Raw genomic sequence first — 14131 nt, forward strand, 5'->3', positions numbered from 1 at the left:
ATTTAAATAAAATTGTTAATTCAGTATTGTTGTAATTGTCATCATTACAAATATATATATAAAAATCGTCATCGTATTTTTTTGGTCCTCCAATATTCGGTATCGACGTTGAAAAATAATAAATCGGTCGATCTCTAATGGATTGGATTTATATACACCTAGTGTTTTGTTACTAGGTGCTCAAAGTGCTTTACATTGTACAGGGGAAACACCTCAGCTCACACCTGGGTGATGCCACGGCAGCCATTTTTCAAGGGAGAGCGCACCACACATGCGCGAGCCAAACCCTAACAAATCACCTAACTGGCCCTGGGCCAGTGTTTTGCAACATGCTCTAACACCCAAAGTATAAGGAAATAAAGAGAAAGAGACGGAGAAGGGGGGTTGAAAAGAAGACGTGCAAGTTCGCAGTACCTGCAGTAGACACGTGGGGACGATATCTATGGACATCCCAGACCCGGAAAGAGACTGGGGTGGGGGGCACAAAAATATAAAGGAGAGAGACAAGAAAGTAAAGCCAAAAGGTGGATTGAAGGATTTTTAAAAATAACAAAATGTAACTCAAGAAAAATAAGATAAAGAGACTATTAAATGCTGAGAAAGGTCAAGAGAACATTGAGTACTATTCTGCAAATTGAGTAAGCACAGTGGAAACAGCATGCTGCACAGATAAGGGCAACAAAACAACAACCGTGTGTGTGGGTGTTTGCGTTTGTGTGGTGGTACACTACATGACAAAAATGATGTGGACACCTGATACAACAGCCTCCACTCTTCTGGTTAGGCTTTCCACTAGATGTTGGAACATTGCTACGGGGACTTCAGCCACAAGAGCATGAGTGAAGTCGGGCACTGACGTTAGGTGTTTAGGTCGGGCTTGCAGTCGGCATTCCACTTCATCTCAAAGGTGTTCGATCGTGTTGAGGTCAGGGCTCTATGCAGGCCAGTCAAGTTCTTCCACACCGATCGACAAACCATTTCGGTATGGACCTCACTTTGTACATAGGGGCACTGTCATGCTGAAAAAGGAAAGGGCCTTCCCAAACTGTTGCCACAAAGTTGGAAGCACCAAATAGTCTAGAATGTCATTGTAAGCTGTAGCGTTAAGATTTCCCTTCACTGGAACTAAGGGGCCTAGTCTGAACCATGAAAAGCAGCCCCAGACCATTATTCCTCCTCCACCAAACTTTACAGTTGGCACTACGCATTGGGGCATTCCTCCTGGCATCCGCCAAACCCAGATACATCACTCCGGAGAATCCGTTTCCACTGCTCCAGAGTCCAATGGCAGCGAGCTTTACACCACTCTAGCCGACGCTTGACATTGCACATGCTGATCTTTTAAGGCTTGTGTGCGGCTGCTCGGCTATGGAAACCCATTTCATGAAGATCCCAACTAACAGTTATTGTGCTGACATTGCTTCCAGAGGCAGTTTAGAACTTGGTAGTGACTGTTGCAACTGAGAACAGACCATTTTTAAGGGCTATGCGCTTCAGCACTAGGCTGCCCCATTCTGTGAGGTCGTGTGGCCGAACACTTCGCGGCTAACAGCATTTACATTTGACTGGGGCAGCTCTAGCAGGGTAGAAATTTGTCAAATGGACTTATTGGAAAGTTGGCATCCTATGACGGTGCCATGTTGAAAGTCACTGAGCTCTTCAGTGAGCTATTCCACTGCCAACGTTTGTCTATGGAGATTACATGGCTGTTTGCTTGGTTTTATTCACCTGTCAGCAACAGGTGTGGCTGAAATAGCCGGATCCACTAATTTGAAGGGGTGTACACATACTTATATATATATATATATATATATATATATATAGAGTGCATTTGGAAGTATCCAGACCCCTTGACTTTTTCCACATTGGTACGCTTCAGCCTTGTTCTAAAATTGATTACATTTTTTAATTTTTTTATCATCAATTCACACACAATAACCCAAAATGGCAGAGCAAAAACAGGTTTTTAGAATTATTTGCAAAGGTATTAAAAATTAAAAACTGAAATATCACATTTACATAAGTATTCATACCCTTTACTCAGTACTTTGTTGGCAATTGGCAGCGATGACAGCCTCAAGTCTTCTTTGGCATGACGCTACAAGCTTGGCACACCTGTATTTGGGGAGTTTCTCCCATTCTTCTCTACAGATCCTCTGAAGCTCTGTCAGGTTGGACGGGGAGTGTCGCTGCACAGCTATTTTCAGGTCTCCCCAGAGATGTTCGATGGGGTTCAAGTCCAGGTTCTGGCTGGGCCCCTCAAGGACATTCAGAGGTTTGTCCCGAAGCCAGTCCTGCATTGTCTTGGCTGTGTGCTTAGGGTCGTTGGAAGGTGAACCTTCGCCCCCCAGTCTGAGGTCCTGAACGGTCTGGAGCAGGTTTTCATCAAGGATCTCTCAGGTTTCCCTTGATCCTGACTCCCAGTCCCTGCTGCTGAAAAACATCAACAGCATGATGCTGCCATGCTTCACCGTAGGGATGGTGCCAGGTGTCCTCCAGACGTGACGCTTGGTATTCAGGCCAGAGTGTTCAATCTTGGTTTCATCAGACCAGACAATATTGTTTCTCATAGTCAGAGTCCTTTAGGTGCTTTTTGGCAAACTCCAAGTGGGCTGTCATGTGCCTTTTACTGAGTGGCTGCCGTCTAGCCACTCCAACATAAAGGCCTGATTGGTGGAGTGCTGCAGAGATGGTTGTCCTACTGGAAGGTTCTCCCATCTCCACAGAGGAACTCTGGAGCTCTGTCAGAGTGACCATCGGGTAATCGATCATCTCCCTGACCAAGGCCCTTCTCCCACGATTGCTCAGTATGGCCGGGTGGCCAGCTCTAGGAAGAGTCTTGAATGATGGAGGCCGCTGTGTTCTTGGGGACCTTCAATGCGGCAGACATTTTTTGCTACCCTTCCCCAGATCTGTGCCTCAACACAATCCTGTCTCTGAGCTCTACAGACAATTCCTTCGACCTCATGGCTTGATTTTTGCTATGATGTGCACAGTGGAAACATCACGGATGATCAATGGAAACAGGATGCATATGAGCTCAATTTAGAGTTTCATAGCAAATGGTCTGACTACTTTTGTAAATATTTTGAATAAATATGTGCCTATGTCATTATGGGGTACTGTGTGTTGCTGGATGAAATAAAAAATTTAGAATAAGGCTGTAACATAACAAAATGTGGAAAAAGTTTAGGGGTCTGAATACTTTCCGAATGCACTGTAGTGTATGTTTGCAGACAGCGCATGTACACCATTTGACATTTTAGTCATTTAGCAGATGCTCTTATCCAGAGCAACTTACAGAAGCAATTAGGATTATATGCCTATGACTTGGTTTGTTTGTATGTATTGCGTGTATCATTAATCCAACAATGTGTGACTGTGTGTGTATATGTATGCTGTGTACACATAGTTGCTCCCTAAATGTGCATGTGAAACAAGTCAAATGTTTGTGCGTGTGTAGGACTGTAACCAAAAGTGTTTCACCTGCTTGTGAGTGCCAGGCCTCCTCTTTATAGTGTTGGTGTCAGTGTCTACCTCAAACACCATGCGAGGCTGGGACTCGCTCTAACAGTGACCCAGCCGGAGATGGAAGAGAGAGACAGAAAAGAAACACATACAGAAAGAGGGGAATCAGAAGGGAAATAAGTGGAGGGGTTAAGCCAGGACAGGTGTAGGGTGGTTACAATGTGCCAGGAAGACGAAGGGAACTATTTGCTGCGCCCCATGGGCTCTCCATACAACATTTGTGAACTATATAGGGAACAGGGTGCCATTTGGGATATGACCATTGTCTCTTGAACAGGTGAATGCAAGAAGGGGACAGGCAAGGAATCCAATAGCAGCAGGTCATCTAATAACTATACTAACAGCATTTTCACACTTTCGTGCCGACCCAAACCATACCGTGTGGATATTTACATTTCCTTAAGTGAGCCGTGGGACATGGTTAGCTCGCCATGTCCCGCCCAAACCAGGCATTAAATAAGATGTGTGTAACAAAGCAGGCTGATCCTTGGGTTAGACCATACTGTGCTCAGAGAAAAGTTAGCCAGAGGAGTACAGTTTGGGTCAGAGGAACATTTGTGTGAAAAATGTATAATAGCCAGAGTTGTGTTCATTAGGCACTTGACAGAAATCGAAAATGAGCGTTTCATCTTAGTCCCACTTGGCAGTTGTGCGTAATGAAAACGTCACAGTTAGATATTCTACACATGTCTTGAACTCTATTGGCAGGGATGAAACACCATTCTTCCATGACAAATTCCATCATTTGATGTTTTGTTGATGTTGGTGGAAAACGCTGTCTCAGGCACCGCTCCAGAATCTACCATATGTGTTCAATTGGGTTGAGATCTGGTTACTGACACACACACACACACACTTTAAACCCCATATGCGCATTTGAGACCCCTCTTTCAAAGTCACTGAGATCTCTTCTTCTAGACATGGTAGCCAAAATAATGATCAACTGGGCATTTTTATACATGACCCTAAGCATGATGGGATGTTAATTGCTTAATTAACTCAGGAACCAGAACTGTGTGGAAGCACCTGCTTTCAATATACTTTGAATCCCTAATTTACTCAAGTGCTACCTTTATTTTGTCAGTTACCTGTAAGTCTATAGATTGTGTGTAGCTATATAACCATTCAACCTATAAATCAGACGAGAGTGTCAATCCAACCCTGGAAGACTAGTTGGAGAAGGAGGGAGAGGACTGTGAAAGGTTATTGGGTGTTGACGGGTGGGTAGAGGACAGAAAGAGAGCAGGTAACACCCCATGTGCGAGCGACCGGGAATTGAGGGGGGGGTCGCCAATTATATTTTATTTAGAGTACAGATTATTGTATGGAATGCTATACCAATGTTTGAGAACGATAACTTGAAAAATAACATTTTATTGAGTAAATGTATTCATTGGTTTCCTTTCACTTTAATAAGAGATGTACATGCAATGAATCGAAGGTTATTTGTTAATGTAAAATCTAAATTGACCACTGTTTTAAAATCAGTGGAGCAGGAGTGAAGGGAAGAAGAGAATGGGTGCACAGCCCCGGGGCCTTACCATGAAGAGGGCCGAGTCGTCCGTGTGGGTAGAACGCCTGGAGGGGTACGTGTTCTGGCAGAGGAGTGGAAGAGAGGGAATGAGGACAGAACATACAGGGAAGACAGGAGGTGAGGATGGAGAGGAGGGGGAGATGGCTAGGATATATAGCCAAGGCTCCAGACTAACAATTTTCAGTTGGTGGCACCAGCCCAAAAATGTGCGCCGCGTCACACAATGGAATATATTTGAGTCAGCACCTTATAAAAGTCATTCACAATGCTTCATTAAAGAAGTGACAGTGCTAACAACTTTTCAGCCGAATCTCAGAGTTCTAAAACCGGACCAAAGCACTTGGGTTACGCAGAAACAGTGCCAGTAGTAGCTGGCTAACACCAGTCGGATGAGAGAAAGGAAGCTAAATATATTTAGCTATGGAAGGTTTTTCCAAATGGCTGAAGTCATCTGTGGAAACTGTTGGTCTTGACACTTGCATGTAATAAGCACAATTATAAACTGGGTGGTTCGAGTCCGGAATGCTGATTGGCTGACAGCGTGGTATATCAGACCGTATACCACAGGTATGACAAAACATTTATTTGCACTGTTCGAATTACGTTTGTAACCAGTTTATACTAGCAATAAGTCACCTGGGGGGGTTTGTGATATATGGCCAATATACCATGGCTACGGGCTGCGTCCAGGCACTCCACTTCACGTCATGCCTAAGAACAGCCCTTAGCCGTGGTATATTGGCCATATACCACACCTCCTTGTGCCTTATTGCTTAAGGGATCGGACCATTTTAAAACTTTGTTTTAGCCTAAAATGACAAAAAAATAATTAAAGATGAGTTTTCAAAAAAAAATGTGTTCCATCATCTTTAAAATGCAAGAAAAAGGCCATTCTATGACTTAGGACCCTAGGCACAATTTAGATTTTGAACACTAGATGGCAGCAGTGTATGTCCAAAGTTTTAGACTGATCCAATGAACCATTGCATTACTTTTCTAAACGTATTAAGTCTGCCCAAATGTGCCTAAATGGTTTATTGATACATTTTCAAGTTCATAATTGTGCACTCTCAAAAAAAATATCATGGCATTATTTCACACACACACACGGTTTGTGCTTAATTTCCATTATTAGTGGGCTCTTACAGATTGCATCATTGAGTGACAATGGACAGGGACTATGCGAGCATCTTGCTAATAGTGTGTCATTGTGACCACCCCACGCACGCCATCTTCATGCTTTTGTGACCCTTGATATTTGAGATTTAACCCAATTGTCTATGCGATTAAATGTAAGTCAAAAGAAAAGGGAGATAAAAATATTTTCTTCGTTTTTCGGGGGCGAAGGACACAGTCTACCGGTGTCCTAGCTAGCTACCGGTGTCACTCTCGCCTCCCGCCTACTGTGTACCCAAGTACTCCAAGCTACCTATCTAATTAGCTTTGATTCCGTCTGCCGAACACCTGCCCTCACCGTAGTAACATAACTGCGGGAAATCAATGCTCGACAGGCAGGGGGGGTGGAGAGTACACTGTCTACCAGTGTGCCAGCTAGCTAGCTATCCCACCTGCTGTGTACCGTAGACCTAGTTAAATAGCTAACTAGCACCTAGTGCTTTTTGCTAAGGCCTGCTGAACACCTTGTCCTCGCCGTTGTTAACGGAACTGTGGGAAAACGGTGTTCGACAAGCAGGGGCGAAGGACACTGTCAATCTAGGTTTCACCAGACCAGAGAATTGTGTTTCTAATGGTCAGAGTCCTTTGGATGCCTTTTTGGTACATTCCAAGTGGGCTGTCATGTGCCCTTTACTGAAGAGTGGCTTCCATCTGGCCACTACCACAAAGGCCTGATTGGTAGAGTGCGGCAGAGACGGCTGTCCTTCTGGAAGGTTCTCCCATCTCTACAGAGGACCTCGAGAACTCTGTCAGAGTGACCATCGGGTTCTTGGTCACCCTCCTGACCAAGGCCCTTCTCCCCCGATTGCTCAGTTTGGCCAGGCGGAAGAGTCTTGGTGGTTCCAAACTTCTTCCATTTAAGAATGATGGAGTCCACTGTGTTCTTGGGGACCTTCAAAGCTGCAGAAATGTTTTGGTACTCTTCCCCAGATCTGTGCCTTGACACAGTCCTGTCTCGGAGCTCTACAGACAATTCCATCGACCTCATGGCTTGTTTTTTTGCTCTGACATGCACTGTCAACTGTGGGACCTTATATAGACAGGTGTGTGCCTTTCCAAATCATGTCCAATCAACTGAATTTAACATTAGGTAGAAACACCTCAAGGGTGATCAATGCAAAGAGGATGCCCCCGAGTTCAATTTTGAGTCTCATAGCAAAAGGTCTGAATATTAACATAAATATTTACATTTTTAATAAATGTGCAAAAATGTCTAAAAACCTATTCTCACTTTGTCATTATGGGGTATTGTGTGTAGATTGATGAGGGGAAAAACATATTTAATCTATTTTAGAATAAGACTAACATAACAAAATGTGGTAATAGTCAAGGGGTCTGAATACTTTCCCAGTGCACTGTATATGCATATTAGAGCTTATGATTACGCGTCGGCCTATATATGAGCCCAAGCCTCTAACAAAAATGATTGTACCATTATACAAAATATAGCCTACCTGACATGAGTGAAATTAACTGTTTTTTTGTGACTTTCTCAAATCATTAATAGCCTATTGTCACATCATGCAGCCCATATATATTTGGACTTCTAAAGGCATTCTATGGTTTATATCATTCACAACTAAAGTTGCCAAATAACTATAAATCTAGTGTATGGGACCTGTTTCAAATGATCACTTTTACGCTCAACATAACCATAGCATCCTATGACGGTGCCACATTGAAAGTGACCGAGCTCTTCAGAAAGGCCATTCTACTGACAATATTTGTCTATGGAGATTGCATGGCTATGTGCGGCAAAAATAGCCAAATCCACTCATTTGAAGGGGTGTCCAATGGATTTATTGTGGTGGTGTATATTGAATTGATTTATTAGACTTTTTTTTAAATGTGGATGTTCCAAAGGTGCGCATCAGCGTCTGGTTTGGATACCTGGAAATGTTAAACGTGTTGATGTGAATTAACAGCAAATTACTGTGAGACAGGCAGCTTTTGCATGACAACCAGCTGATAGGATTTTATGACCGCCACCGCCCTAGATGCGGTGCAAATGACATTATTGTGGGAGCACCTCCTCTTAGAGTGTGAATTAGGCTGTTTGAGAAGGTTTGAATCCTAAGCAACCTGCATACACATTGTTTGAAGTATAATAGACCAACATAGCTACTGTGTGCATGGGTGTAGCGCATGTGAATTTACTTTCATTTTCCGCTTAAGACCAATGCCTACATCTAATCTCACTTACAACTTCATTTTTAATTATATTATAGGCCTAATTCAACTGGAGATTATTCACCACATGAGGAAGTGGAAACACATAAGCTTGGTCGCCAACTCTACATATAACACCTACTGCTTATAGCCATGTATTAATACAACAGTAAATGTCCCCCAGAAAACTCCCCCAATGAGTAGTGCACTTGTGATGCCGATGTGCAACTTCATGTGCTCGGTATTTCAAAGCCATATCAGATATTGTGATTTTAAAAGTGTGCTTTAAACGCAATAATAAAAAAATACACCCTACAGAAATCTGAAACCCTCCTCTCATTAATACGGACAACTAGATGTCTCCAAAGTTGTTTGTCCGCGCAATTGCATTTCGAAATGTTATACAATCACAAGGGGCCCACACGAGGGGGTAGAGCGAGTGTGAAGCTCGCTCATTACAGCAACCGGCAACAACAAAACAGGCAGGCACAGCAGCAGGGCAGACATTTTTATTATGAATCATGAGGATAATGCACTTTGCTATTTAAAAAGGTCATGGTTTTATCCACCCCAAAAATAGGACGTTTTGATTGAGGTGACCAGCTAGAATGTGCAGCTCGAACCAGTGCGACCAATAAAAAAATGAAACTGGCACAGCGAAGTTAAAGGGTCGCAAAATGTGACTGAATGGTGGTAGTCTGAAGCCCAGCATTTAGCACAGATGTTTTAGAGTAGGGACAAAAAGACAACACATTGCTGGGGTCGTAGATGTTTTGTCTTCACCCTGAAGAATCAGTGATGGTATAACTAGAGAGGGGAAGGAGGGTGAAGGAAGGCACGTGACCACAATAGGAGCAAAAGAGAGGGATGATGCGTGTGTGGGGTGAGATGGAGGGTTAATGGAGGACAATTGAAAGGGAGATGAGATAGAATGCATGGGAGGAATGGACATAGGGAGGAATGGACACTGGACATGACTCCTGAAGACTATGCGTGGTCATGTTTACGGAGAGCCCCTGTGAAATTGTATTAAATCCTAGTTATACCTTGAACCTTTCATGTCAACACACATTAACTCACCATGGAGAACCCGTCAGAGATGGAAAACAAAGCCGAAGAGGAAAGAGAGGGAGGGAGAGAGGAGAACAGTGTGTGGACTCACCTCGTTCTCTGTGGGACTCAGCTTGGTAGGGCTTTGAGATGCTTTGTGCTGTAGAAACCGAGAAGAGTCTCAGTAACACAGAACTCTCCAAAAGTCTAAATGTTTTTTTTAAAGCTCACAACTCAAGCTACTTGGATTTGAGATCGGAAAATGAAGCGCTAGAGAATGTCACTTTCATTTGAGGCCATTCATATTTATCTTTTACATTTTAAAACATGAAGACTGCTATAGATACATACACAGCATGTGTCAGCACTTTCTATGATCAAGTCCCCACTAACTCACTGCACACAGAGATAGATGAGCAAGACATAAATCAATAAGAAAACTGAATAGTAGTCAGAGGAACCTTGACGTAGGTCATGATGGCGTCCCGCTGCACTGAGCGTGACTTCTGCCTCTCCTCCTCGTACCGCAGGGCGGCCAACTGGGCCATCCTCCGCACGCGCTCCACGCCCCCACCCGGTGCCCCGCTCGGACCCGCACCAACCCCAGCCCCTGACCCTCTCTGAACACAGGGAGATGGAGGAAGAGGGAGGAAACAAAACAAAGAGAGGAGTGAAAGGAAGGAAGATAGCAGAGGGAAACAGAAAGACGGAGAGGAGGCGGCATGAGGATGAGAGGAGTTGAAAAGAGGCGGTGTCGACATTTAGACTCAATAAATCACGTTTTAAAACATGAAAGTAGTAATTGACGCAGTACTGAGTACTGGAAGCTGTACACAGCATTTGGACACACTTGGGTTACCTGATTATGAGAGGCAGAAGAGTCTGGATCATGGGCAGTCCTTGGGGGGAGACAGATGGGGGAAGGGGGTTAGATTTGTGATCTAACAACACAGATTATACATCTTTATTTAGACTGGAGATATTATGGTCTGTTGGGGACAGTAATTTCTTGAGTCCAAAAATATTTGTGAAAAACTGAACAGAGACACGACAACACAGACTGAGAATCTGCCAAAGAGCTGGACTCGTGTTTGTGTGAGTTATACATCAGTAAATGTCCCCCATAAAACTCCCCCAATGAGGAGTAGTGCACTTGTAATGGCCAATGTGCAATTTCATGTGCTCTGTATTTCAAAGCCATATTAGATATCGTGATTGTAAAACAGTGTGCTTCGAGCGCAATAATACAAATTAAACCTACAGAAATCTGAGACCCTCATCTCATTAATGGGCAATGTTCCCTCAAAACATTTTCGGCACTGACTGAGCAAATTTCAGGTCTGCTGAGCGCAAACTTGAACTTGTGAAAATTCTGTGCAACTTCCAGTGCGCATTTACTGTGAACACTGAAGGTGTACCCACTTTTAAGTCACAGTTTTAACACTGGTCATGCACAGCTCCGTTTTCCTATTTTGTTGCATTACAACCTGTAATTTAAATGGAATTTTACTTGGATTTCATGTAAATGGACATACACAAAATAGTCCAAATTGGTGAAGTGGAATGAAAAAAATCATTTGTTTCAAAAAATTATAAAAAATAAAAAACAGAAAAGTGGTGTGTACATATGTATTCACCCCCTTTCCTATGAAACCCCTAAATAAGATCTGGTGCAACTAATTACCTTCAGAAGTCACATAATTAGTTAAATAAAGTCCACCTGTGAGCAATCTAAGTGTCACGTGCATCTGTCACGTGATCTCAGTATATATACAGCCGTGGCCAAAAGTTGAGAATGACACAAATATTCATTTTCACAAAGTCTGCTGCCTCAGTTTGTATGATGGCAATTTGCATATACTCCAGAATGTTATGAAGAGTGATCAGATGAATTGCAATTAATTGCAAAGTCCCTCTGCCATGCAAATGAACTGAATCCTCAAAAACATTTCCATTTCAGCCCAGCTGACATCATGTCAGTGATTCTCTCGTTAACACAGGTGTGAGTGTTGATGAGGACAAGGCTGGAGATCACTCTGTCATGCTGATGGAGTTCGAATAACAGACTGGAAGCTTCAAAAGGAGGGTGGTGCTTGGAATCATTGTTCTTCCTCTGTCAATCATGATTACCTGCAAGGAAACACGTGCGGTCATCATTGCTTTGCACAAAAAGGGCTTTACAGACAAGGATATTGCTGCCAGTAAGATTGCACCTAAATCAAACATTTATCACCAAGAACTTCAAGGAGAGCAGTTAAATTGTTGTGAAGAAGGCTTCACGGCGCCCAAGAAAGTCCAGCAAGCGCCAGGACAGTCTCCTAAAGTTGATTCAGCTGCAGGATCGGGGCACCACCAGTACAGAGCTTGCTCAGGAATGGCAGCAGGCAGGTGTGAGTGCATCTGCACACACAGTGAGGCAAAGACTTTTGGAAGATGGCCTGGAGTCAAGAAGGACAGCAAAGAAGCCACTTCTCTGCAGGAAAAACATCAGGGACAGACTGATATTCCGCACAAGGTAGAGGGATAGGACTGCTGAGGACTGGGGTAAAGTCATTTTCTCTGATGAATCCCCTTTCCGACAAGTTGAGCGCTACCATCAGTCCTGTGTCATGCCAACAGTAAAGCATTCTGAGACCATTCATGTGTGGGGTTGCTTCTCAGCCAAGGAGTGGGCTCACTCACAACTTTGCCTAAGAACACAGCCATGAATAAAGAATGGTACCAACACATCCTCCGAGAGCAACTTCTCCCAACCATCCAGGAACAGTTTGGTGATGAACAATGCCTTTTCCAACATGATGGAGGATCTTGCCAAAAGGCAAAAGTGACAACCGAGTGGCTTGGGGAACAAAACATTGATATTTTGGGTCCATGGCCAGGAAACTCCCCAGACCTTAATCCCATTGAGACCTTGTGGTCAATCCTCAAGAGGCGGGTGGACAAACAAAAACCCACAAATTCTGACAAACTCCAAGCATTGATTATGCAAGAACGGCCTGCCATCAGTCATAACACTGCAAATATTGACTCTTTGCATCCCCACAGTGAAGCATGGTTGTGACAGCATCATGCTGTGGGTATGTTTTTACATCAGCAGGGACTGGGAAACTGGTCAGAATTTAAGGAATGATGGATGGAGCTAAATACAGGGAAATTCTTGAGGGAAACCGGTTTCAGCCTTCCACAGATGAGAGACTGGGATGGGAGGTTCACCTTCCAGCAGGACAATGACCCTAAGCATGCTGATAAAGCAACACTCGAGTGGTTTAAGGGGAAACATTTAAATGTCTTGGAATGGTCGAGTCAAAGCCCAGACCTCAATCCAAATGAGTATCTGTGGTATGACTTGAACGATTGCTGTATACAAGCGGAACCCATCCAACTTGAAGGACCTGGAGCAGTTTTGCCTTGAAAAATGGGCAAAGATCCCAGTGGCTAGATGTGCCAAGTTTATAGAGACATATCCCAAGAGACTTGCAGCTGAAATTGCTGCAAAAGGTGGCTCTACAAAGTATTGACTTTGGGGGTGTGAATAGGTACGCATGTGTTATTTCTTGTTTGTTTCACAATTTAAAAATATTTTGCATCTTCAAAGTGGTATGTTGTGTAAATCAAATGATACAACCCCCCAAAAATAAATTTTAATGACAGGTTATAAGCTAACAAAATGTCCTGCATGGTTTATTCTGTTTCGGTACGTTGCGTTGAAAGTGTAATATTGCGTTGATTCGATCACAACTACCACAGTAAAGGGAAACGTTGAAACGTCTACAGGGAAAACTGTAGAACAGTGGTCACCAACCTTTTGAGTCAAGATCACCGAGTCAAACTGCAAGCAGAAATCCACCGCTCAGATTTGTTTTTGCGTGACTTAAAAAGCGTAAGCTTACGCAACATTAACCAATTAAAAACAGTTCTGTAGCAATGAGGTTTGTACAGTAAACTAATGGCCCAATACATTATCACTGCATATTATCTTTGCTTGAATTGCCCTGGCAATGAATGCATTCCTGTTCGGGGTCAAAAAAAAAATATATATATATACACATTTCAAAATTTAAGGTAGGCGAAATGATCAAACCAGTGATAGATCCTTTGTTGTCATTTAAATAATAATTAGCTTTTTATTTTACTGTGCTGATGGTGCCTGCATCTGATGGTCAGTCTCAGTGGAGGGAGAGAGCAGCAGACTGAGGGGTCAGTCTCTCAACATCCCTCCACTCTCCCTTTCCTCCACTGACACAGACCAAAAAGGGACACCGTCTTCCAGCTGATGGCGAAACTCGACTCGCACCGCATTATTTCTGCCACGTGCACAAATTCATGCTATTCCTCCTATGAACAGAGAAAGTGAAATATTCCTCGATATTATAAAAGACCCAACGCAAGCCTATAGTTACACTTTCCTACTCCTTCATTACTGCTGCTGTGCTGGTTGTAGATCTGAGTGGAAATAGGAAGAACGTGCATTTTATGGCTTATAAAAGTGTTGAATACAAAGTGTTGACAGTGCTGAAAAAGAACTTAAACATTAACACACTCATAAAACAGCAGCTCTTTGCTAGTCATGGTTTTAAACGTTTTGAAATCTCACAGTATCAACTTTACTGTAGCTTTCGTTCATGCTTTACTGCAGACACGGTCATCTGAGCCATCCGATTGGCCAGCGGTAGG

General features: G+C 43.3%; 1 protein-coding gene across 9 annotated transcripts in view; it reads right to left on the reverse strand.

Moving 5' to 3' along the window:
* Nucleotides 1–14131, reverse strand: part of LOC118365913 (DISP complex protein LRCH3-like) — a 103445-nt gene that overhangs the window by 24989 nt on the left and 64325 nt on the right. For 5 of the 9 annotated variants that reach the window (XM_052491688.1, XM_052491691.1, XM_052491687.1 and 2 more), the window contains exons 11-16: nucleotides 10317–10356; nucleotides 9919–10077; nucleotides 9570–9617; nucleotides 5070–5123; nucleotides 3487–3567; nucleotides 415–468 (exon numbers count right to left, since the gene is read on the reverse strand). In XM_052491688.1, coding sequence (XP_052347648.1) covers nucleotides 415–468; nucleotides 3487–3567; nucleotides 5070–5123; nucleotides 9570–9617; nucleotides 9919–10077; nucleotides 10317–10356 — 436 coding nt within the window. The remainder of the gene's footprint in view (nucleotides 1–414; nucleotides 469–3486; nucleotides 3568–5069; nucleotides 5124–9569; nucleotides 9618–9918; nucleotides 10078–10316; nucleotides 10357–14131) is intronic. The other 4 variants (XM_052491690.1, XM_052491689.1, XM_052491693.1 and 1 more) reach the window with 2 other exon arrangements.

This window comes from Oncorhynchus keta, chromosome 33, assembly GCF_023373465.1.
Source record: "Oncorhynchus keta strain PuntledgeMale-10-30-2019 chromosome 33, Oket_V2, whole genome shotgun sequence".
In the NCBI taxonomy this organism is placed as follows: Eukaryota; Metazoa; Chordata; class Actinopteri; order Salmoniformes; family Salmonidae; genus Oncorhynchus; species Oncorhynchus keta.